We start from the raw sequence: 26,140 nt of genomic DNA on the forward strand, positions 1-26,140 counted from the left end.
CATCGTGACCCCACCCTGCTGATACAGATAATCTCTGACCTCGGGTGGACATGTTCATGCCCGCTTCAGTTATCGCCCCTCTTCACGGGTGCGTCCAGCGTTAATGTGAGTGAGTGAGTATGGTTTTACGCCGCTTTTAGCAATATTCCAGCAATATCACGGCGGGGGACACCAGAAATGGGTTTCACACAATGTACTCATGTCGGGAATCGAACCCGGGTCTTCGGCGTGACGAGCGAACGCTTAACCACTAGGCAACCCGACCGCCCCGCGTTAATGTGACGTGTCGTGGAGTGACATTGTTAAAAATTCAATTAAACTGACCTTCGGTTTTCATCGTTTCTCTCTCGAGTATTTATATTGATAAATTGATAAAGTTCTCAGTGACATTTTGCTGATTTGTGTGTGAGTGAGTGAGTGAGTGAGTGAGTGAGTGAGTGAGTGAGTGAGTGAGTGTTTTACTCTATGCTGAAACCCATAAGCAACGTACTCTGACAGAACAAGAATCAAAATCGGATTGAATCTGGTATTTGAACTCATGATAATCAGGTCTTGTTACAAATATTTCAAGGTGTTTTCTCATAAACCTACAGAACAAAACCGTTATTCAGATGTTGCAATGTATGTCAAGCCAAAAAGTGTTTGATATGGCAAATAGAGTTCCTTCTTCGATATAAGTTGTAGGCTTATCGCTGGTATAGAGGAAAAGTCCTTGGTGGGTTTGACTAGGCAGCGCTTCTTGGGAGAAGTCCCATTCGCTGTCTGGGCTGCGTGGAGAGGGGGCAAAGGCCCTGAACTGATGATGAACCTAACCAGCCTGACTGTGCCAGGATCACCCAAACCCTCTTTGTTGCATTTTTTAAATTTTAATCTGTACATCATCATCATCATCATGGTCGTCGTCGTCGTCGTCGTCGTCGTCATCGTCATCGTCATCAGCATCAGCATCAGCATCAGCATCACAAAATTAATAAGATAACAAAGGTGGAAAATAACAAAGGGTAGAAACTAAAAAGGGAAGCCAACATATGATTGGCGCTGATTGTGTTGTCCTTACATGTACATATATATGCTCTCTGCCTCATGGCATTCATTCACCTGATGAAGGAGTAAGCATACACTCCGAAATGTTGTGTTCCTCATAATAAAGAAGCTGACATCCATATATTCTCTTCCTTAAAAGTCACGAGATAAAACCCTACAAGGTTAAATGTGATTTACACATAAAACACACTATACTTAAAATGTAGCAGGGCGATCACAAGTATAAGTGTCCATACTACACAACAGGTCACACCCTGGCGTTAACAGTTACGCCTTGAGTTTACACATTAACGCTAATGGTAGGCAGTTTTAGTTGAACCATGACTTGAATATGTGCGTCTTTAGCTTGGTTCTGAAAATAGGCAAGTGTTGGAGCAGTTTTCAGATGACATGTTAGAGTATTCCATTTGGTGGCAGCATATATTCTGAAGGATAGATAACCAAAGGTTTTCAGCTTCCATTTGGGGACTTCGAGCAGGTTTTCATGGCCGGAGTTGAGATTTCTTGAGGGACAATAAGACTTTAGAAGTTCGTTCAGATAGCATGGGCGGGCCTGTTACTTGAATGCGCTGGAAGCACTACACAAGACAAGTCATCCGAGGCTGCTTATACCAAACAATGTTAATATTGTAAGCAAGTGTACATTTGTAAATAGCACATGCTAATTGTCCATCTAATAACACCAATAATCAATAGGATACATATGTATATGAACTTCTTCTGACATATTTGTAATGTAAAGTGTGTGTGTGTGTGTGTGTGTGTGTGTGTGTGTGTGTGTGTGTGTGTGTGTGTGTGTGCAAACTTTTACTATAGATCCATCCATCCATCCATCCATCCATCATCTATCTATCTATCTATCTATCTATCTATCTATCTATCTATCTATCTATCTATCTATCTATCTATCTATCTATCTATCTATCTATCTATCTATCTATCTATCTATCTATCTGTCTGTCTGTCTGTCTGTCTGTCTGTCTGTCTGTCTGTCTATCTATCTATCTATCTATCAAGACTTTGAAGTCCACTCGTGCACTTACTGGCGTTGAACGTATTTTAGTGCTGGCGTTATGCTGGTCATTGTAATCAACACTTAGGGAAAATGCTGATGCCGAAACGGCGGCTCTCGCTCTTCTAGAAAGTATTTCATACTTTAACGAAAGAAACTCACCAGTTTACTGTGCCTCTCTCGATAACGAGAAAGCCTTCGATCGTGTTTGGCTTGACAGTCTCTTTTATAAATAACATAAATTTGGTATCAATGGTAAATTATGGAGAATTCTACGTCTATCTTACAATTCGATGTAATCATGTGTTAGCTTTGCTGGCTTCAAATCTGATGTTTTCCCTGTTAAACAGGGTGTAGGTCAGGGTCGTGTCATATCAGCATGGCTCTTTACTCTTTCTATAAATGATTTACTTCATGAACTAAGCAATTCCGGTTGTGGACTATGTCTCCCATGGGGACGATGCACAGGAATACTGTTAGCAGACGACACGACCTTGATCAGTTGTAACACAACAGGTCTTCAAATGCTCCTAAACGCTGCAGAACATTATGGTAACACGTGGCAGTTAAAATACAATGTGTTCAAAAGTGCTGTCTTTTGGATATAATGAAAAAACAGTGTCGCCTGAACATCTTTACATCGGTAACATAAAATTACCTGTTCAAAAGGCAATTGTCTATGTGGGAGTGGACATAAGTACTGTTAAAACCTCTGCACAAAGAACGAGGTTAGTATGTGAAAAACTGAGAAAATTGATAAATGTAAACCATGATTCTGGCCTGTACTTTGGTGGACTTAATCCTATAGCCGCCGTGCGCATCTGGCAACGAGTGGTATTACCCTGTGGCTTATATGGATGTAATGTGTGGGGGAAAACTATCCTTAAAGGAATATAAAATGCTCGAAATCACTCAACGCCATTTCTGTTAGAAAATCCAGGGTTTTAATAAGCGTATGCCTAAAGAAATAGAGAGAGACACAATTGGTGTTATATCAGTACAAGGATACATTGATCAACAAAAGCTTTTTCTCCTTGGTAAGCTATGTAATTCAAACCTAATGTATATTTTCAAACACATGTTTCTCGTCCGACTTGGACAGTTTAGATATAAAGCAACACTAGTTAATAAGAACAAGTGGGACACGAAATCACCAATCTTTAGCATGCTACGTCTTATCTCCAAATATAATTTGTCTGACGAGGTTCCTGATTATATAATGTGTTCATATTTCACCAAGAAACGATTATGGTCAAAACTGGTTAAAGAAAAGATTCAACTACACGAAAAACAATTACTAAACAATGCGCTTCTGAGCAGGTTATCTCTGTCAAGGTATCTAACAATACGATCTGGACGAGAACATAGGTTAAGGAAACTTGCTTTCGACAGACCAGAATATTTTACTTCCTTAGCTAGACTAGTTCGCTTAGGTTCAATGCCAATAGAATCAAAGGAATGTGTTTATGGAACAGTTGCGAATGATATAGTGAAACACGTTTTCACGTCATGTCAAAAGAATTTAGAAGAAAGAAATACCATATTTGATAAATCATTTATTTGCTTGTTGTTAAAATATTTGTGAGAATCTGGACAGACGATGATACCTTTCTGACTTTTCTGCTTGGTGGTTTACCTAAGCAGCTTGAAGATGAATTAGACTACAATGTATGGGCAGAGAGCATGATAAATATTGGTGGTGCAGTTAAAAAGTGGGATGAAGTCATCCGAAGCTGCTTATACTAAACAATGTATATATTGTAAGGAAGTGTACATTTGTAAATATCACATGCTAATTGTCCATCTAATAACACCAATAATAAATAGGATACATATGTATATGAACTTCTTCTGACATATATATAATGTGTGTGTGTGCACGTTTATACTGTAGATGTTGTCTTTTCACTGTATACCTCTTCATGAAATGGAGGAAATAAAGAAGATCGATCTATCTATCTATCTATCTATCTATCTATCTATCTATCTATCTATCTATCTATCTATCTATCTATCTATCTATCTATCTATCTATCTATCTATCTATCTATCTATCTATCTATCTATCTATCTATCTATCTATCTATCTATCTATCTATCTATCTATCTATCTATCTATCTATCTATCTATCTATCTATCTATCTATCTATCTATCTATCTATCTATCTATCTATCTATCTATCTATCTATCTATCTATCTATCTATCTATCTATCTATCTATCTATCTATCTATCTATCTATCTATCTATCTATCTATCTATCTATCTATCTATCTATCTATCTATCTATCTATCTATCTATCTATCTATCTATCTATCTATCTATCTATCTATCTATCTATCTATCTATCTATCTATCTATCTATCTATCTATCTATCTATCTATCTATCTATCTATCTATCTATCTATCTATCTATCTATCTATCTATCTATCTATCTATCTATCTATCTATCTATCTATCTATCTATCTATCTATCTATCTATCTATCTATCTATCTATCTATCTATCTATCTATCTATCTATCTATCTATCTATCTATCTATCTATCTATCTATCTATCTATCTATCTATCTATCTATCTATCTATCTATCTATCTATCTATCAAGACTTTGGAGTCCACACGTGCACTTACTGGCGTTGAAGGTAGTTTAGTGCTGGCGTTATGCTAGTCATTGTAATCAATACTCCAACATTTCTTTTGTTGTCGTAATGTCAATAAACCATTCATCAATCATGCCAGAAAACGCGATGTCTTCAAATATACCACGGATATTGATTTGGGTACTGGAGAACATATGTACTTTGTCCAATACTAAACCAGTTAGACCTCACACATGTTTCGTCAAATAGGATTTTTTTGTGTAAATAATGAATATCAAGCGTCTAGTGACTGTTCCCTTCACGGAGTTGCGCTCAGACAGGCGCGCACACACATTCACTCACTCACTCACGCACGTAGGCACTAGGTGTCACATACGATACGCATGACCAGGGACACGTCCGTATCAGACGTCATCCATGACGTCACATACATTTCAATTCATTTTTGTACAGGTGTTCTCTAAGTACTTTCGTCTCCTTTTTTCATGTTCGTTTATCAAGCATTATTCTGTGGTAAGGGTTTTGGAGCACATATTGATTGTTGACCCATATTATGAGTATGAGCGTAAAATGTTTTATATAGATCGATATGATGTCAACTGGTCTGAGGACGCAGATATGAGTCTCCTGTTACACCTAAGTGGATATACATTGATCAATTACATCTCATCGTGTTCTACAATCAATTACGATTATCACATACTGAAGGTTACATGAAATATAGACCAAAGATTGCTTTAAAAATAAAACTATGAAACGATACACAATTCTAATCTACAAAATAAATACTTTGACAGCATACATGTAGTTTGCGGTTATGTCTGAACATGACTAAATATTTCGGTCATTGCATTAATTGACTGAAAAATCGGTCCATTTATGTCACAGATTGGCTGTGACTATGATACCGAATTGTATTCGTTTTGGTGTTGAATTTCATCAATGATAAACTACCGACATGAAACTGAAATATAAGTAACTTCCTTTCCTGTCTAGAATTTCTACCCACGGTGTGACGAGGAACACCTCTTCCGAGATCAACTAAGTGAGTTAGGGAGTGAGTATGGTTTTACGCCGTTTTTAAGAAAAGTCGAGCAATGTCAAGGCGGGGGACAGCAGAAATGGGCTTCAAACATTCTACCAATGTCGGGAATCGAACCTGGGCCTTCGGCGTGACAAGCGAACGCTTTTACCACAGGGCCAAGGGAACTTACAGGTTGGGGAAGGAGAATTGTTCCATCTCTTTACTACGGGACAAGTCGTACCTACTTACAGAGAACGTAAAGTTGATCATGAACAACGTGGGGTGAAGGGCAACCGGGTGTATCGAAAGGGTATGGGGTGAAGGTCAAACATGTATATCTACAGGGGCTCGGGAAGGAGGTCATACATGTATATATCTACAGAGGCACGAGGTAAAGGTCAAACATTTATCTACAGGAGACGAGGTGAAGGTCAAACATAATAATTATATGTCTGCCAAAGATGCATATATACAGGGCATGGGGTGTCTAACTACAGGGCATGAGGTGTCTAACTACAGGACATGAGGTGTGTAACTACAGGGCATGATGTGTCTAACTACAGGACATGAGGTGTCTAACTACAGGGCATGGGGTGTCTAACTACAGGGCATGAGGTGTCTAACTACAGGACATGAGGTGTCTTACTACAGGGCATAAGGTGTCTAACTACAGTAAAGGTCGGACATGGCTCAGGGAGAAGCCCCGAGTATAGGAGTGGCCACGAACACCTGCTGATATAAAGACGCCGCTGCCGTCTCCGGGGTGTACTCGATCATTCAGGCTTTGGTTGCATCTTAACTTGTTTGTGATATTCCGTATATGTTTTAAACAATCCTGCTTCCCACGCTGTTATCTGTAATCTACAAGTTTAGGTGTTCTGCTATTACCGACATATGGCACGGCCTACGGTAGGTACAGTCAGCGCCAGGGAGACAAACAGGGATATAGACGCCCGGGAAACATTGTAGCTGTCGCATAACAACTGCCATTTAGCGAAAATTGAAGATGAGGACGTAAAATAAAAGTGAAATGATTAGTCAGGCAGTAGCCATCAGAGTTTCATCAGACGACAACTAATATTACAGTGAGACATGTTAACATTGAGTAAAGATGACTGCGTGTCCGTCACAGTAACATCAGACAACTAATATTACAGTCAGACATGTTAACATTGAGTAAAGATGACAACGTGTCGGTACAGTAACATCAGACAACTAATATTACAGTCAGACATGTTAATATTGAGTAAAGATGACAGCGTGTCGCTACAGTAACATCAGACAACTAATATTACAGTGAGACATGTTAACATTGAGTAAAGATGACAGCGTGTCGCTACAGTAACATCAGACAACTAATATTACAGTCAGACATGTTAAAATTGAGAAAAGATGACAGCATGTCTCTGCAGTAACATCAGACAACTAATATTACAGTCAGACATGTTAACATTGAGAAAAGATGACAGCATGTCTCTGCAGTAACATTAGACAACTACATGTTACAGTCAGACATGTTAACATTGAGTAAAGATGACATCGTGTCCGTCACAGTAACATCAGACAACTACATGTTACAGTCAGACATATTAAACATTGAGTAAAGATGACAGCGTATCGCTACAGTAACATCAGACAACTACATATTACAGTCAGTCATGTTAACATTGAGTAAAGATGACAGCGTGTGTCTCACAGTAACATCAGACAACTAATATTACAGTCAGACATGTTAACATTGAGTAAAGATGACAGCGTGTCCGTCACAGTAACATCATACAACTACATGTTGCAGTCAGCCATGTTAACATTGAGTAAAGATGACATCGTGTCCGTCACAGTAACATCAGACAACTACATGTTACAGTCAGACATATTAAACATTGAGTAAAGATGACAGCGTATCGCTACAGTAACATCAGACAACTACATATTACAGTCAGTCATGTTAACATTGAGTAAAGATGACAGCGTGTGTCTCACAGTAACATCAGACAACTAATATTACAGTCAGACATGTTAACATTGAGTAAAGATGACAGCGTGTCCGTCACAGTAACATCAGACAACTACATGTTGCAGTCAGCCATGTTAACATTGAGTAAAGATGACAGCGTGTCCGTCACAGTAACATCAGACAACAACATGTTACAGTCAGACATGTTAACATTGAGTAAAGATGACAGCATGTCGCTACAATAACATCAGACGCATTACAACCACTTCAGTCAGAGATGGTTAAAATTAGCAACAGAGATTCATCATGACATCACAAGCATTTAAACTGTTTAATTTACTTGATAGATCGGATATTGACTGATGTACTAATGGAATGCCAATAAAGAGTGAACTGCATCATATATATTAGGGGGTGTTATATAGTGTTGCCTGTGACGTCACCTAAACCTGTCTCATATTGTCGAGCCAATAATCATTTGAAGCGCACGTAAAAGCTCTTACGTCCACCACACATTCCCGACATGCTTCTCCAAGACACTTTTTTCTAAATAAAGAAACAACAGCCACGTAGAATAATCAGTCCTTGAAATGGTACGAGTGAGTGAGTGAGTGAGTGAGTGAGTGAGTTGGGTTTAACGCCGCTTTTAACAGTATTCCAGTTATATCACGGCGTGTCAGCTTAATGTGGGAGGAAAACCTGAAGTGATGCAGGTCTCAGACGTTTACCACTTCCGTGAAACCCATGAGCACGGGTATGGTGCTGACAAACCTAGAAACATAATCGGGGCGAACCGAGATTCGAACCCACAATCATAGGTTTCTGGCGTGGCCAAGGGACGCAACTCTGCACAGCGAATCGCGGCGCCTTAGACAACTGGGCCCCCCGTGCCCCCCGAACCGGTACGACATATCTGAGAGGCATCATGTCTACCATGGGCTAGTACACAGTAACAGGAGGAAAGTATAATTATACAGTTGTACTATAACATATAGTTCAAGTAAGGCCATTTCTGGTGTCCCCCGTCCTAATTAGTTATTGCTGAAATATTGCTAAAAGCGGCGTGAGCCATACTCACTCACTAAGTAAAGCACTGCTGATTTGACTAATCATTCGGTTTAATTCATGGTTTGTTGAAAAATAATAAATGATATCCTGTGATTTTCTCAACAGAATAACAAATTCGTGTAAGTACAAAAAAGCCTTTGAAACACTCAATTGAACATTGAAACAATGATTTAAAAGTTATGAAATTTCTTAAAACTTAATCTATACCTGTATGAACGAGCATGACATGCATTTGGAGTCACTTTTGTTATTTTGACTTAGGATCGGTGGGCGAAATAGGAAATAGATCTAGGAATAAAAATAGTATTTCTTAAAATGCCAAGTGATTTGGTATTAGTGTCGCGGATCCCCGTAAAATGATATTATTCAAATATATTTCATATTGGGGGCGATCGGGTAGCTTAGCGGTTAAAGCGTTCGCTCGTCACGCCGAAGACCCGGGTTCGATTCCCGACATGGGTGCAATGTGTGAAGCACATTTCTCGTGTCCCACGCCGTGATATTGCTGGAATATTGCTAAAAGCGGCGTAAAACCCTACTCACTCACTCACTCTTACTGTCTCATTATGTATTATGGCAGACCTGTCCGCAGCAAAACAGCAAAAAATAATTTATTTGATTGAGAATAAATAAAACCAGTAGGTAAGTCATGCTCATCTTGCAAAATTGCAAAATTGCTTTTTCTCATGCCTATGCTGCTATTATATACTATTTGCTATACTTTGGGTAGAAAGTCTATCCGAATATGGGATTATATTGACGTACGATTAGAGGCTTTAAAAAACTAAAAGAGCTCCTGAAAATAAAATAGTTCTTGTATTTTCTGCCATCATCACTGAACATGTTTGTTTTTTTAAGAACAGTGACCTAAAAGCAAACCATGAAATAAAAACAATCGACGCCAATATTGGATGCAAAATACCCTGTGGTTATCAGTAGACAATACAATTCTGCATTTCGTGCTGTTTTCGCTCTTTAAAAAATAAACTATAATTCAAATTAAAATACACATGATCTGGAAACGTTATTCCAGATTCGAACAAGCATAGAGATCCATGCGACTGGTTTGAAAGCAGCCAATGACTTGTCAGCGAAAGGCTTAGAGTGACTTCCCTTAGATAACACTATCCCGAAACAGGAAACTGAAAGTAGGATTCTAAGAAATGCCGAACTTCCTTGAACAGGCTATTTGTTATCTGTCTATGCCAGCAATGACGTCATACATGGGGGCAAGGCTTGATTACTCCTTGGACGGATAAGTAATGTCACTTTGGCATCTGACTATGACACCGGGAGCAGCCTCGTACATACTGAGGTTCCCGGAAAGTTATCTATAGCATTTCAACTTATCCGAGCATCCGGCTGTGGCCATATACGACTAACTTGGCAGTGTGATTTCTCCACCAGCTTAATCCAGGTAAGTCTCATAGGCTTATAAATCGGGAACCCTTCTTCCGTTATGACTTCTGCCAAAGGTTAAACTTGCTGATGCACGAATTAAGCACCTGTTAAAACAGTGTCATAAGAGGTATAGGATATACACCCAATGGCTCCTGTGGATATCTTAATATATAATATATACTGTGCATGTGTAAGGGTTGTTTTTTTTAAATGTTTTCCATGTGATTATGCTTCATTTTTTTTATGAACAACATATGCCTTTGAAGTGTGTGTGTGTGTGTGTGTGTGTGTGTGTGTGTGTGTGTGTAGATGTTGTACAGTTAATCTGCTGATTACATGAGACATGGTCAATCCCAGGATGCTACACAATCGTCATCTAACAACCACGTGTAACTCTCCAGGTGTCACTGCCAAACAAACCACATCATCCGGCAAACACATCTCCCTGTCAGGCTGTCACTCAGAATGTCACTGCCAAACACACTGAACCATCCAGTAGACACATCTCACTGCCAAACAAACCACATCATCCAGCAAACACATCTCCCTGTCACTCAGAATGGCACTGCCAAACACACTGAATCATCCAGTAGACACATCTCACTATCACTCTCCAGATGGGTAGAGAAACTGTATTGTCATCCATCATAGCATCAAGTACATCACACAAGACCCGTGAAGATCCGGGGTAGAATAGGTCTTCAGCAACCCATGCTTGCCGTAAAAGGCGACTATGTTTGTCGTAAAAGGCGACTAACGGAATCGGGTGGCCAGGCTCGCTAACTTGATTGATGCATGTCATCGATCCCAATTGCGTTGATCGATGTTCATGATTTCAATCACTGGATTGTCTGGTCCAGACTTAATTATTTACAGACTGCCGTCATATGGCTGGAATATTGCTGGGTGCAGCGTTAAACAACAAACGAACAAAACAAACAAACATCACACAAGACATGCAGGAAGCCTTCATTAGATTGATGTTGAAAAAAAATCAATTCTGATGAGGGTGAAAATATCAATGCTGTCTCGTGTCTGATTGCATGGAGTGAGTATTGTTTTACACTGCTTTTAGCAATATTCCAGCAAAAGCACAGCAGGGGAAACCAGAACTTGGCTTCACACATTGTACCCATGTCGGGAATCGAACCCGGTTCTTCAGTGTGACGAGCGAACACTCTGACCACTAGGCTACCCGACCACCCCTGATTGCATGGAAGTCTGGGTGAAGTACCCATGAGATCACGACCTCCATTTCAGGACCCTATCCCCTCCTGCTATTAATTAGCTCACATCATGCTTTGTTTGTTTGTTGTTTAACGCTGCACTCAGCTATATAAATAGATATATAAATAATCGAGTCTGGATCATACAATCCAGTGATTGGTGTCATGAGCATCGATCCACGTGGTTAGGATATGACGTGGTTAGGATATGATGTAACAACTAAGTCAGCAAGCTTGACCCCCAATTCCGTTAGTCGCCTCTTACAAGAAGGATAGTTGTCTCTTACAACAAGCATGGGTTGCTGAAGATATATTCTAACCGGAGTCAAGGGTAAGCACATGTCATGAGTGTTTGGGTTTGGTTTAAAGGGTTTGACAGTAATCATGTTCTGATGATAGGTGAGCATGATCAGCAAAGGTCATCAAAAATATATATCCCCAATAAATGCGTGCGCATTCAGTTTGTTGCGGCCTGCGTGATTTACTGTATTTGGTGCCATTGAAAATGTGGCAGGTTTTAATAATTACGTTTCAGACTTTATGGGGATTCTGTCTTGTTTGTAATTTGTGTGGCTATTTCAATTTAAAAAGTGTGTACATATTCCATAGTTTCATTGCTCTCTGCTGATTTTCTTTAGTAGGCCTGATAACCGTGCTCATGCATAAATCAGTTCGAGGTTCCTCCCATTAAGTTGACATGTTGATATAACTGAAAAATTGTTCAAAGCAGGCTGCCATGATACAGCTGTAGCATAAACATCAAACAAACTGGTCACACTGTTGGGGGCCTGGGATACTGCCATGCCATACTGTAAAACTTGAAATTAACGTGAGCGTGAATTAAATGCGAAAAATGTGAGTGGTCTTTTGCTGGCATAAATTAACTTCACATTTATGTCTCCAAATGACTATCAACATTAAGACAGGCTCACTGCACACTTAGGATAGTGGAAATACCAACTTGAATATAAACACAGACACGGTTTATTGAGCAGCAGTTGTAACAAGTATATAACAAAGTTATCAGGTCATTCAAAGAATAGGGATTACACAATAGGCTTTCGGTGAGTTATCACTGCTGGGGTCAAGAGTTGTACCCGCTCGTATCAAGCTTGTTGACACCGTCTCCTCATACCATTCAGTGAACTGTTGTTGGTTCAATAATTTTATTGCCTTTGAACTTCTTTAATGCCAGTCAACAGAGTTTTAATCCTTGGTTCGCGACAGCAAGTCAGAAAGCTTCACCCTGACTCTGTATACCTTCATATTGGTGATACCACTGTGTACCCAACTGCCAGTGCCCGTAATCTGGGAATCACCTTTGATTCAACAATGGCCATGGACACTCATATTTCACTAACCAGCAGAGCATGCTACCGTAGCATCTATAACATCAGTAAAGTCCGCCATCTACTTGATACTCCAACAGTTAAATTGTTGATGCAATGTCTTGTGACATCCAAACTGGATTACTGCAATGCATTGTTTGCTAATCTTCCCATGAAAGCCATATCAAAGCTACGACGCATTCAGAACTCTGCAGCTAGATGCATCTCTAAAGTTCCAAGATCCAATCATATCAGTCCTGTCCTCAAAGCACTACATTGGCTTCCAGTCTCCTTTCGTATAAACTATAAGATATGTATCATCACTCACGACTGCCTCAACAATAGCGACTATCCAGACTATCTCAAAGATCTTATATCCCTGTACTCTCCAGAGCATGCTCTCCGATCCTCTGGTGGAGCTCTACTGTATCAGCCTCTGTCTACTTCTGCTATGTCTGACCGTGCCTTCTCCTTTTGCAGTGCACAGTTATGGAACTCTTTGCCTTTGAATCTGAGAAACTCTGCTTCTAAGGAAACGTTTAAGTCTCTCCTCAAAACCCACTTCTTCACTTCAGCTTTTCAATAGATCTCCTGATTGTTGGCATATGTACATAGACATTACTTTTTAACTTTGTCACAGCGCCAGTGAGCAACTGTCGATGGATATTAGGCGCTTTACAAATCAATTATTATTATTATTATTATTATTAAACATATAACTTGTGTATTGTTTTTAGGAAAACTGTTTATTGTTTTTATGGAAGTGTTTTACTCAGTGCTAATAAGCGCTGCTATTTGCTGTTTGATTGGATTAAGGTAAGGATATGTATCATTCCACTGGGTATGGGGTGGGGGAGTCGCATTGATATTTTTGTCTAAGGGACAGCAGTCGTATTAATTTGGAAATGCATACATTTCTAGATTTACACTATCTTCTCTCTTGACCTTCGCATGACTCAATACAGTGAGACAAACTTCAGGTGACAGACATGCGTCAAACATGTCAAACAAATTTATCAAATGTGCTCTGATTGGTTGAAAGTCACCTATCACTTTATTGGCTTGGAGATTGTGTTTTGGACACAATCTGACATGAATCCCATCGTAGAACTTGTTTACACCCAGCACAGAAAGATGAGGCAACACGGAAATATGCAGTGGCTTCTGGTTTATATTTCCTGGTTGCAGTGCATTTTTTATCAGCATTGACGTGATGAAACCAAGGTCAAGGAAATGTTGTTATGCAACAATACAAGTATGTAACATGAATGATTAACACTGAATAATCAGGTTTTGTTTCCTCCTGAACGTTATATTGGGCTCTGCCACGTTTCCCTGAGAGTGGGGGGGGGGGGGGGCTAGCCTTGTGGTTGAAGTGGTCGCGCGTCATGCTGAAGACTCTGGTTCGATTCCCCACATGGATGCAATGTGTGAAGCCCATTTCCATTGCAGGAATATTGCTAAAAGCATCATAAAACTAAACTCACTCACTCACTCATTCCTTGAGAGTGATTCTGATCCTGAGAGAGATAAGGGCAATCCCTCACAATTCACCATCACTATTAGGAAACACTGACCTACAAACTTTTACAGGTTTAATCTTATAAAAGTTGACCTTTTTTTATAAATAATAAAATGAAATACATGCCCATTCTGAAGGTCGTTTATTTCAAAACATATTGTCCCACAGGTCACGTCCGCAATTATATGGGGTTTCATGTTTCCTATCTGTTACAAAAACGACCCAGGTCTCATTCACGGCCCAGTTCGAATGGCATGTCCTGAAAATAGCCATCCATCCATTGAAATAACTCTCAAGTTCTATGAAGGGTTTGTGATAAGAAAACGAAGATGAGACATCACTTTGAAACTATGAAATCCCTGCTTGCCTTAAAAGGCAACTAACAGGATCGGGTGGTCAGGCTCGCTGACTTGGTTGATGCATGTCATGGTATCCCAATTGCGTGGATCAATGCTTATGTCAATCACTGGATTGTCTGGTCCAGAATCGATTATTTACAGATCACTATCATACAGCTTGAATATTGGTGAGTGTGACATTAAACAACAAATAAAAAAACTTTATACATCTCCCAGTCATCATGCTCAAGTGAGTCATGTCAGTCATGGTTGACAATGTGGCTGCTTCTATTTTTTGTATATGATGAAAATCAATAATAACTCAACTTTTCTTTTCAGCTATGAGTTCCACAAATTACACCCAGCCTGTGCCAAGTGATGGTGTGAAGATTAACTTCTATGGTGGCATTCCCTGCTTGTTGATCCCAGAGAGAGAACTCCCATTATCCGTGGAAGAAATATGTGAGAAAGCTGCCAACCATGTTGTCTCCCAACTGCCATCTTTCTCCGACGATGAAGACACTGCCAGTGGAGACAGTAGCCACAGAATGGCTTCATTAACACTCCCGATGTTCTCCCTCATCAACCATGAACACAATCAGTGGATGACGATGAGGGAAAAACTCACTCGGCACGATATTCTCTATGAATTCTTCTTCAGAATACGGTTTCGATTTTATAATGCAAATTTAAGCGATCTGGAAAAATTAGACAGACAAACATGGGAGTACTTGTTCTGGCAGTTCCATGATGACTTTGTTAGCGATAGGTTTTCCACTATGTACAATAAGAACCTTGAACGGCCTAAAGTTTTGGGTTTCGTTGTGATGGGGTATTTCATCCCGAAACTCTGTACCATGGTACAGAACAGCCCAGCTCGAGGTGGCAAGTATCATCCCCTTCAGTCAAACAACGGTCATCCCAGAGTTACAGTCTGTGGTCTGAAGAAACATTTGCCAGAAAGAGAACGTCTCAATTTCAAATGGCCGTGGCCCTATTATCGGTTATATCGGAGTGTTAAGGAGGAAGTGGGGAAGTTTGCCTCGGCCCATGGCAATATTGGTGTGGAGAGATACATGCACACGTACATGAATGGTGTTCTGGAGGAAGTGGCGAAATATGGGTCAGAGTGTTACCATGCAATAGAACTTCTACAAACAAACCCGGAGAGGACACAGCCTGTGGACATTGTCGTGGATCCGTTCTGTTCCAAGCCTCCGGGAATCTACTTCCACATGGTAGGTACTTTCGGTCATGATAAGGAGAAATGCAATTTACACAAACAGAACTGACAACATCTTGGAGGCTGTTGAATTATTTGTATTTTTATATTGTACATGTTGTAGCATTATCATGATGTTTGATGTTTAATTACATATGATAATGCTAATGTTTCCATGGTTACATACGCAATGCTGAATGAATTTCTTGCTTCTTGCCTTGTTTTAAGTTCCAGTACCATCTATTTCTCATCTATGGCACATCATTTTGGCATCATGATTCTTTTGTCGTATCATTTGTGTATGTCAGTTATATATTTGTTATTATTATTTTATATTTTATTTTTTTGTGTATTAAGAATGTTACCCTCAACACCCTTAAAATGTGTTTTATATTTATTAGTTTGCTTAATTTTTTTGTTTTGAGTTTTTGTAAATTTTAGAACATTACTCTCAACACCCTCACACTGTGTTTTACTTTTATTTATTTTGCACTGAGAACAAGAAATTCCATATCAAAACAAACAAATAACATGATGAGAATGATCGAGCCAAAAATTATTATTCAAAATATTTTCTTGCAAGTCATTATTTTTCAGCTTTCACTTCTGAGTATTGTCTCTCTACAGCAAATATTTGACAGTTAATTTCGAGAATTTATTTTTAATTTTTCTGTTTAATGTTTGGCAGCAGTTTGTGTGCACATTTCAAGATATTGAGAACCTGGTCCTAGCCACCTCTTCAGATCCAGCGTTTGGGGTGGAGGTTCGACTGATACGGAGGAATGGTGCCCTAAAGGTATTTCCGTTTCACTGTCATTATCGTGTTTGTAACTCACCTGAAAAGAAGTTTGCCAACCCCTTGAGACAACCAAGATTCATATCATACACGTTGACTCTGTTATTACTGACTGATGTGGATGACAGTATTCTAAGTTTTTTTATATTATTAACCAGCAAATAACTAATTTCAGTTTTAGAAAAGAATCAAAGTAAAATCGTTTATTAATTTGTCATTTCTGAATGAATGCTGATTCTTTTATTAAGTTTTTCTTTTTTTCGCCCCAGAGTGACAGAAGTTGTGTGATATCACTTCAACATGATCCACATGTTATAAGTAGTTGTACTTCTATTATGACATGCTTAAACAATGACCCAATGGTTTTGTACAAATAAAATTATGTAAATAAAATTATCAAAATATAATGCGAACATGTAATCACATGTAGATTTTTTAACCCCCGCCACGAAGTGGAAGGGGGATATGGGAATGGGTGCTGTCCATCCATCCATCCATCCATCCATCAGTATCATTTTGTTTCCGGAGCAGAACTCAAAAACCATGAGAGATATCTTAACCAAATTTGGCACATAGATCGGTCTAGTGGTGAACTGGTGCCTTTTAATAGTTTGAGATTTTTGAATTTTTGGGGTTTTTTTAGTTTCCGTTGCAACAACTTTGACTGAGTAGTGCTCATTTCCAGAGCAGATCTTGAAAACCGTACAATATTTCTTGCCATGCATACAACCGGATATGTGATATTGGCAAGTATTTCATGCTTGTTTTGTTATTTTTAGATGCTAAGGTTCAGAGAGAGCAAGATGGCAGAATCGTTTGTGTCTTGTGTGGATGGATACTGTCGTCTCCTGCACAACTTCTATGACAGCATAGCTACACAGGTGCTTGTGGAGCCCCCCTCACTCACTCAGCTGAAGGAACTGAAGGCCTTTGGGCCGATGCTGTGAGTGTACAACAGCCTACGCTGAAACCAAATCATCACCAGCTGCAACCATTTGGTTTTGTTTAAGGCTAATCCAGAAGACTCGTGGGGAACCTTATTTCACTTTCCTCAGAGTTGTTGTTGGTTCTGCTTGAATGAGACAAAAATATTTACTACTGTCATCCAATTTGTAGCAATATTGAAGGATCGAGAATTGGCTCAGAATCATAGCCCTCAATACCTGCTAGTCTATCATCAGCATCATTGGATTTATATTTGTCCTCAGCACAGGGCGGTTGGTTGGGTAGCCTAGTGGTTAAAATGTTCGTCCCTCACGCCGAAGACCCAGGTTCAATTCTCGACGTGGGTACAATGTGTGAAGCCCATTTCTGGTGTCCCCTGCTGTGATATTGCTGGAATATTGCTAAAAGCGGAGTAAAACCATACTGACTCACTCACTCAATCCTAAGCACAAGTTAGTAGTCTCGGGCTAGCCGACTACCATGATCTTTGAGGGCTACATAACGTCCCAGTGGTTAGAGAAAATGTGTTATTTTATCATGCCAGTCAGCAATACCACAGCTGTATAATGGCAGGCAAATGACTTTCATTTGAGTCAAGTTGTACCCAGTAACAACATGAACAAGTAGTCATCTGCTTCAGTAGATGCTTCAGATGTGACCTCAGCCTTTGATCCCAGAAAAAGAGAAATGCACTTTCATTTGAATCAGAATGGATGCCCTTGCACTATGTTTCTGATGCATGGTCCATTGTCTTCATAGGCGGTTCCAGAGGGGGAACAGGGGTTCCAGACCCCTCCTTTTAAAAACCAAATTTAATATGTTGAAGGCAGTAAAATTGTCTGTGAGAGGATTTTGAAATTTGGACCCATCCCTTTTAAAAATGCTGGATCCGCCCTTGGTCATGACTTGCTCTATAGGTAACCATATGAATCTGAGTCAGGATCAGGCCGTATTGCTCATATCTTGATCATCTTACAAAGACTTGTCATCAGAGTGGGACTGGGACACAGGTGGCCTAGTGGTCTAAGGTGATGCATCCCTTGGTTCCAACATGGGTTCGAATCCTGTATGGTAGCACCATATCATCATCATTAGTTTTAGAAGATTATGAACTTCCGCACCCTGCATCACTTTGGGCTTTCCTCCCACACGGCCGTCATGTCACTCACTTAATGGATCATTTCTCCTACTCACCATTGTACACATATCTGTGTCATATGAACACATCTTGTTACATGTTGAAACAATATCTTAACCCTAAAATTTGTACGAAAAAGAACCTAGTTTGAAACCAACAAACAACCAACAAGCTTTATACAATCAACAAATGTATGACAAAAATTAACTTGGTTTAAAAATCAACATGAATTACTGCACAGCAATTACAATGGCAGCACACAACAGAGTGGCAGTACAATGTTCAATGGCAATATATAACACGACGGCAGTGGTCAGTATCAAAAACACAGAGGTGATAGCAATAGTCAGTGATAATAACATATAGGCCACAGTGGTCAAGCTTCCGAGCTGGTCAAGGCAGGGAATCAGGGATGATGAGCAATCCTCAAATGAATGCTGGTACCAAAGCGATGAAAATGTGTGAGACATACGTAAACACGCTCTTGTCCCACTAGACCGCCTCCGTGGTCTAGTGGTAGAGCGTCCGCCCGGAGAACGGAAGGTCCGAGGTTCGATCCCCGTCCGCGTCATACCAAAAGACGTTAAAAGATGGTACTTGTTGTTACTCTGTCTGGCGTTCGGCATTAAGGGGCTAAAACAAGGACTGGTCGGCTCGGAGTCAGTATACTGTGTCTGAGTGGGGTATTCATGTTAAACTGCGGCATGGTATCTCAGTGAGCTAGCACTATAAATCGGCATCAGTGCGGACTAGTACAAGCAGCCACACACACACAAACACACACACACACACACGTACATGCAAGTCGCTATATAAGTGCAATAATCTTGGACGCGACGTTAAACCCCTTTTCACCTCACCCACCTCTTATCCCACAATATATACAGCCTAACAAGTTACTGGAAATTTCTACAGTGCCCTCGCCAGTCTTGGGGGAACTAGAACATGACAGAGTTTTCTGCATGAGTCCACAGTCTACTGGAATTTTACACACCACACTAGCATCTAAATATAGTAACTTCCTCATGACTGATCACTGTCCAAACACAATGCAATGAGCGTCTACCGAATCTCAACAGAAACAAAGAGACACAGCTACAGTCATTGCTAAAGAATAAAATACACAGCCATATAACAATCTGTTGTAACTGGAATAGTCTCCTTCTCACTCCTTCATTTTGTTGCTAGGAGAAAAGATGCGGAGAGTAAGATGCAGAAAGAGTTATCTGCCTTTGAAGATGACCTCAACCAGCGAGAGGTGTGTTTCCTCATCTACCAGAGTGTCCACAGCCTCACAGAGTTTTGGGTGATGAAGCAGTCTCGCAAGGAGGAATCAGCATCACACCTACGATTGTCTTACAACCGGCGAAACCAGAAATTCACACTGTACAGGGATATTGGAGATCTGATTTTTCACACACCCGGGGACCTTCTGATGCATTTCAGAAAGCAAGCAAACATGATCCGCCCCAAAACTGGTAAGTGTGTCTTAAAACAATAAGGCTTGAATTGGTATTGATTGATCAAAGTCAAATACTAATGTTGCATTGCTATCCATGGCCCAGGTGCAATACACTGGTACATGCTATATTATGATACCTCCATGTCAGAATGATGAGATCTGATTGGTTCATGTGATCTTGATAAAATACTGGAGAGAAGTAATTTTCTCAGCGGTAGAATAAATCCCTTATACCCCGCCATGAACAAAAGAGGCTGCACATGGATTTCTGAGAGGCAGAATAAATCCCTTATACCCCGCCTTGAACAAAACAGGCTGCACAAGGATTTCTGAGAGGCAGAATAAATCCCTTATACCCCACCTTGAAGGAAAAAACGCACGCTTTCTCTGAGTCAATGAAAGTCACATGACAGAGCACAAGTTAATCTCAGCTCAATCGAACAGGTGTTTTGAATTTGTTTTAATTATTTTACAATGTCATATTAAAACATGTCAGGTAGATAAATGTGTTGTGGCAGGATCACGTATAAAGAGTAATGAGGGACGCATAAAACCCCATGTGAGTGAGTGAGTGAGTTGGGTTTAACACCGCTTTTAACAGTATTCCAGTTATATCGCGGCTTGTCAGATTAATGTGGGAGGAAAGCCTGAAGTCATGCAGGTCTCAGACGTTTACCACTTCGATGAAACCCACGAGCACGGGTATGGTGCTGACAAAAATAGAAACTTAATCGGGGCGAAACGAGATTCGAACCCACAATCATAGGTTTCTGGCGTGGCCAAGGGACTCAACTCTGCACAGCGAATCGCGGCGCCTTAGACAACTGGGCCACCCGTGCCCCCCATAAAACCCCATGTGCCCCTCGTGATCCTGCTACAACTTACACTATCAACAGCTAATACTGTGCGGTGCTACATTGGTTTCAATAGATGTAATAAAAGTAAGAAGTACTGAGAATAATGTACTTTACAATTATTTATCTCGAATATACTCTATTTGAAGAAAAGAAGTGTTTGAAATGTCATATAGGTATTACTGAAGTGAGGAATTGCCTGTCTGACTAAATTTTGAACGGCTGAAATTCCTGTTACTGGTTTAATAATGTGTTTAAAATCAATGTGTTGTTGTGGTTCCACTGTGTCAATGTCTGTGTTTTGGAATACCACTTGATCCTGGACAGTTATTTGTTGGTCATTCAGCAGATTCAGCTTTTGTCTCATTGGCTGAATTTCAAATGACTGTAAAATATAGACATTAAGCGAATTTCATCAAACTTTTGTAAAAGCTTTTCCATGTCAAATAACCTGGAAATTTAAGGAAGGAAAAATATTGAAATTGATAAATGTTATCAGCATAGAATTTAAGTAATTTCTTAAAAAAGTACAACCCCAAATATTTTATAGAAGTATTTTTCAATCTTAAGCCAGTATCTATATTTATTGTCTTTATTTTGGGGGATGGGTGTGCGTGCTGGCTTATCCAGTATTTGTCCAATAAGACAAAGGGAAACATTAGCGTACCGGTTAGTATGTCCTGAATACAAATGTACTGACCTGTTCATCATTTTTAGATGATTACTTCAAGGTCACTGACATGTTGAATGGTTACTGCCTTGAAGTCCCTGCATGTCATCCACTGAAATACAGTGAGCCGTCCATACACATTTACTGTATTGTATGATGCAGTGCTGACGACCTAGACTAGTTAAACTTCTCATACAGTATTTGTCATGTAGAGATTTGTATTTCACAGAGATGATCAAAAGATTATATTCATCTTCGGCATAATAAGCTTTAAATAATGGACATTATTGTTTATTTCTGGAAATATTATATGTCTCAGTTTCTGACCTAAGACAATGAGAACAACGAAATTACGAAATGTTGATAGAATAATATTCAAATGTTGATAGAATAATATTCATCAAATACAAATCTGTCCTACATACAACTTGAAAAAGGGTTGAAAGTGTATATTTTTTTTTTTAGTAATTTGAAAGCAGAGTGCCAATCTTGCTTAAACACATATTTATAGATGTAGTAACCTACTCACGAAAGAGGCGAAAGGCACTGCGGAGAGGCCTAACAATTAAATTAATACTTGTATCCATTGTAGAATGCAGCATCTCGGAGCTGTACCGCAGTGATGAAATTGACTACTATTGCTCCACCAACACTCCTGCTACAGGGTCCACCGTGAGGAAGGGTCCGACACTGTTTGGAGTTGACATATGTAAAGAGGACTTCAGCATCGTAGGTAAGTCCCACAATTCCCAAGGAGCAACATTCATAACTTGAGTGTTGCAAGTGTGTTGGCTACTCAATAATGTGCTCATTTGATCTTCATATTTACCATTTGAGTGCACTCTGAGTTTCCCAAATCACCATAAGGTGACTATGCTTGTCGCAAGAGGCGACTATGCTTGTCGCAAGAGGCGACTATGCTTGTCGCAAGAGGCGACAATGCTTGTCGCCAGAGGTGACTATGCTTGTCGCAAGAGGCGACAATGCTTGTCGCGAGAGGCGACTAATGGGATCGGGTGGTCAGGCTCGCTGACTCGGTTGATGCATATCATCGCATCCCAATTGCGTAGATTGATCCTTATGATGTCATTCCCTGGATTGACTGGCCCAGACTCGATTATTTACAGCCCGCCGTCATATAGCTGGAATATTGCTGAGTGCGGCGTTAACAACAAACTAAACATGCTAAACCAAACTGAAAAACCAAATCGCCATAATAACTCATTTGCTTTAAGAACTTGCCATAAAAGGTGACTATGCTTGTGGTAAGAGGCGACTAACAGGATCGGGTGGTCAGGCTCGCTGACTTGGTTGATGCATGTTGGTATGTTTCATCGGAAAATCGAGGCATGTGTCATCCAGCTTGTAGTTGTTATTCCAGCTGATGTAACAGGAGTTTATCATTGGCTCTATATAGGTGATGAATGGGTGAAATCAGGTCCTTGTTCCCCCAACTTTGTCATTAAAGCTAGCTGGACTGATGTTCCAGTGGTTGCAATCTGTGCCATTGTCCAGGTGCTCATACTATCAACCACTGGTTTGTCTTGGCCAGACGTGTTAGGTCTTAGTGGCTGAGTGAGTTTAGTTATAGCACTATTCCAGCAATATCACGGCAGGGGACACCAGAAATGGGCTCAAAATGTTATACCCATGCTTGAAATCAAACCCAGGCCTTCGGCGTGACAAACACACACTTTAACCACTAGGCTTCCCCTCTGCCTCATGTCAATCACTGGATTGTCTGGTCCAGACTCCATTATTTACAGACTGCCAACCTATATAGCTGGAATGTTGTTGAGTGCAGCGTTAAACAACGGACATGCAGATGGCTTATGACACCACTTTGATAAAACTAGTTCCGACTGTGGATCCAGCCAAAATTCTCACTCACTCACTCACTCACTCACTCACTCACTCACTCACTCACTCACTCACTCACTCACTCACTCACTCACTCACTCACTCACTCACTCACTCACTCACTTGTTGTTGCAGGGCGGGGCAGGTTCACCCAGGTGTTGGAAGGCATGCTGTATGATGATGATAAGGATGAGAAGGTCACCATTAAAGAACTTAAACTTGGTGAAGGACACAAAAGTGAGGTTGGTATATCATCTTTTCCATCCGAGCCAGGCAGAATAGTGAGTTGTATCTACCTGTATCTACCTGTGAACCTGGGAGCATTGTCAGTTGTATCTACCTGTGAACCTGGGAGCATTGTTAGTTGTATCTACCTGTGAACCTGGGAGCATTGTCAGTTGTATCTACCTGTGAACCTGGGAGCATTGTCAGTTGTTTCTACCTGTGAACCTGGGAGCATTGTTAGTTGTATCTACCTGTGAACCTGGGAGCATTGTCAGTTGTATCTACCTGTGAACCTGGGAGCATTGTTAGTTGTATGTACCTGTGAATCTGGGAGCATTGTTAGTTGTATCTACCTGTATCTACCTGTGAACCTGGGAGCATTGTTAGTTGTATCTACCTGTGAATCTGGGAGCATTGTTAGTTGTATCTACCTGTGAACCTGGGAGCATTGTCAGTTGTATCTACCTGTGAACCTGGGAGCATTGTTAGTTGTATCTACCTGTGAACGTGGGAGCATTGTCAGTTGTATCTACCTGTGAACTTGGGAACATTGTCAGTTGTATCTACCTGTATCTGCCTGTGAATCTGGGAGCATTGTCAGTTGTATCTACCTGTGAACCTGGGAGCATTGTCAGTTGTATCTACCTGTGATAGACATGTACGCACAGATTTGTTTGATGTTTCTGATTGTCTGATCTACAGGATTTCCAGAAGGGTGTGTGGAAACTCATGCAGTTGGAGCACCACAAGACGTTTGTGAAGCTACATGGCGTGTTGATGGCGCCGCCGTTCCGAGTCATCCTGGAGCATGCCCCTTTGGGGGACCTGCTGACCCTGATGGGGCAGTCCCCCATGCAGTTCAGTCTGACCCAGATCATATCTGTTGTAGAGCAGCTGACACAGGGACTGAAGGCCATGGTAGGACACACAACCACTTGGTGACCAACCTTTAGTATTCTTGAGGGGTGCGGATGTTTGTTAAAGACAGGATATATTTTAGTCACTTCTTAAATATATACAATTATTTCTCAGAAAGGAGTAGCCGAACAACTGGACTTTTGCCCTCAAAGCATCCAGCAAACAATGATTTGTTTGTTTTGTCAGGTGTTACTCCTGTGGCAAATAATTATTTTGCAGTATTTTGTTGAACCAGATTTTCTTTCCAAAAACATCCCAGCAAGGGCCAGAATGATGGAGAATGAACTAACAAGATCCAGATTAATGGGGTTTGGGTTAACAAGGTCCAGATAAATTGGTTTTAGGATTAACAAGGTCCAGATTAATGAAGCATGGATTAACAATGTCCAGATTAATGTAGTTTGTATTTATAAGGGCTGTAATAAGGGAGAATTGATTAACAAGGTCCAGATTAATGGGGTTTGAATTAACAAGGTCCAGATTAATGAAGCATGGATTGACAAGGTCCTGATTAATGGGGTCTGGATTGACAAGGGCCGATGTAATAATGGAGAATGTGGACCAAAGTAAGGAAATCGTAATGAATGAAGAGGGTGACAGTAATGACATGATGAACTTTCACCTCCTGGAGATTTAGAGGTCAAGGTCAAGGCCATGGATCATTTGTCGGAGACAAAACGTGATTCTGTTGTCTACTTATCTCTTACCCCGAACTCTAATCAGCCTCCTAATTGTTTAAAGTCCTATCTTCCACATGCTTGTGAGGTTAGTGTTTTGTTTCTTTCTTTCCTTGTTGTTTAACACCACACTCAGCAATATTCCAGGTACATGACGGCAGTCTGTATATAACAGAGTCTGGACCAGACAATCTAGTGATTGACATCATGAGCATCGATCCATACAATTGGAATACGATGACATGCATCAACCAAGTCAGCGAGTCTGACCACCCGATCCCATTAGTCGCCTCTTATGACAAGTATAGAGTAACATACTTAGTGTTATATACCAACTTGGAAATGTGGGCAATACATTCACTTAATGTGTTCCCAGGAAGAGAAACAAATCTTTCACGGAAACCTGCGGTGTCGGAACATTTTAGTGATGAACGTGACAGCCCTTGATCTGCTTGTGAGGATCAGTGACCCAGGAATGGAAGCCCACTATGTCAGCAATGCTATCAGCGATGAACAGAACATCGAGAGGTCAGTCAACAATGAACATATGTGTGGTGTTGAGTACATCTTCCCGAGGCAAGAGAGTTAACTGACTATAAAAGTCCAGTTTCCACCCTTGCCGAACTAGGCTGGTATTATGGAGTTACATTTTGGCTGGACTAACGAGTTTATGCATAGTCCAATCAAAATGGCGCACCGAAATCAAAATCTGGTTCGTAAACTGTCGTGAGGATTTCGGTCGATTGCAGGATTTGCAAAGCATGTACACCGTCAACTCGTTGTCAGCAGATATTTTCCAAATTTTTCATGTTTTTAATTAAGGTGCTCACGTGATTTGATGCATTTC

General features: G+C 40.3%; 1 protein-coding gene across 3 annotated transcripts in view; it reads left to right on the forward strand.

The window, feature by feature from the left end:
* The first annotated feature begins 9,825 nt into the window (after positions 1–9,825).
* Positions 9,826–26,140, forward strand: part of LOC124147086 (tyrosine-protein kinase JAK2-like) — a 35,764-nt gene continuing 19,449 nt past the window's right edge. For 2 of the 3 annotated variants that reach the window (XR_007223082.1, XM_048402882.1), the window contains exons 1-9: positions 9,826–10,128; positions 14,866–15,764; positions 16,437–16,544; positions 17,324–17,487; positions 19,816–20,105; positions 22,206–22,346; positions 23,609–23,715; positions 24,401–24,616; positions 25,670–25,821. Coding sequence is in view for 2 of the 3 variants with exons in the window: in XM_048402882.1 (XP_048258839.1) it covers positions 14,868–15,764; positions 16,437–16,544; positions 17,324–17,487; positions 19,816–20,105; positions 22,206–22,346; positions 23,609–23,715; positions 24,401–24,616; positions 25,670–25,821 (2,075 nt within the window). In the remaining variant the exon portion in view is untranslated. The remainder of the gene's footprint in view (positions 10,129–14,865; positions 15,765–16,436; positions 16,545–17,323; positions 17,488–19,815; positions 20,106–22,205; positions 22,347–23,608; positions 23,716–24,400; positions 24,617–25,669; positions 25,822–26,140) is intronic. The other variant, XM_048402889.1, reaches the window with a different exon arrangement.

This window comes from Haliotis rufescens, unplaced genomic scaffold (genome assembly GCF_023055435.1).
Source record: "Haliotis rufescens isolate VD_foot unplaced genomic scaffold, xgHalRufe1.0.p SCAF_1, whole genome shotgun sequence".
NCBI lineage: Eukaryota > Metazoa > Mollusca > Gastropoda > Lepetellida > Haliotidae > Haliotis > Haliotis rufescens.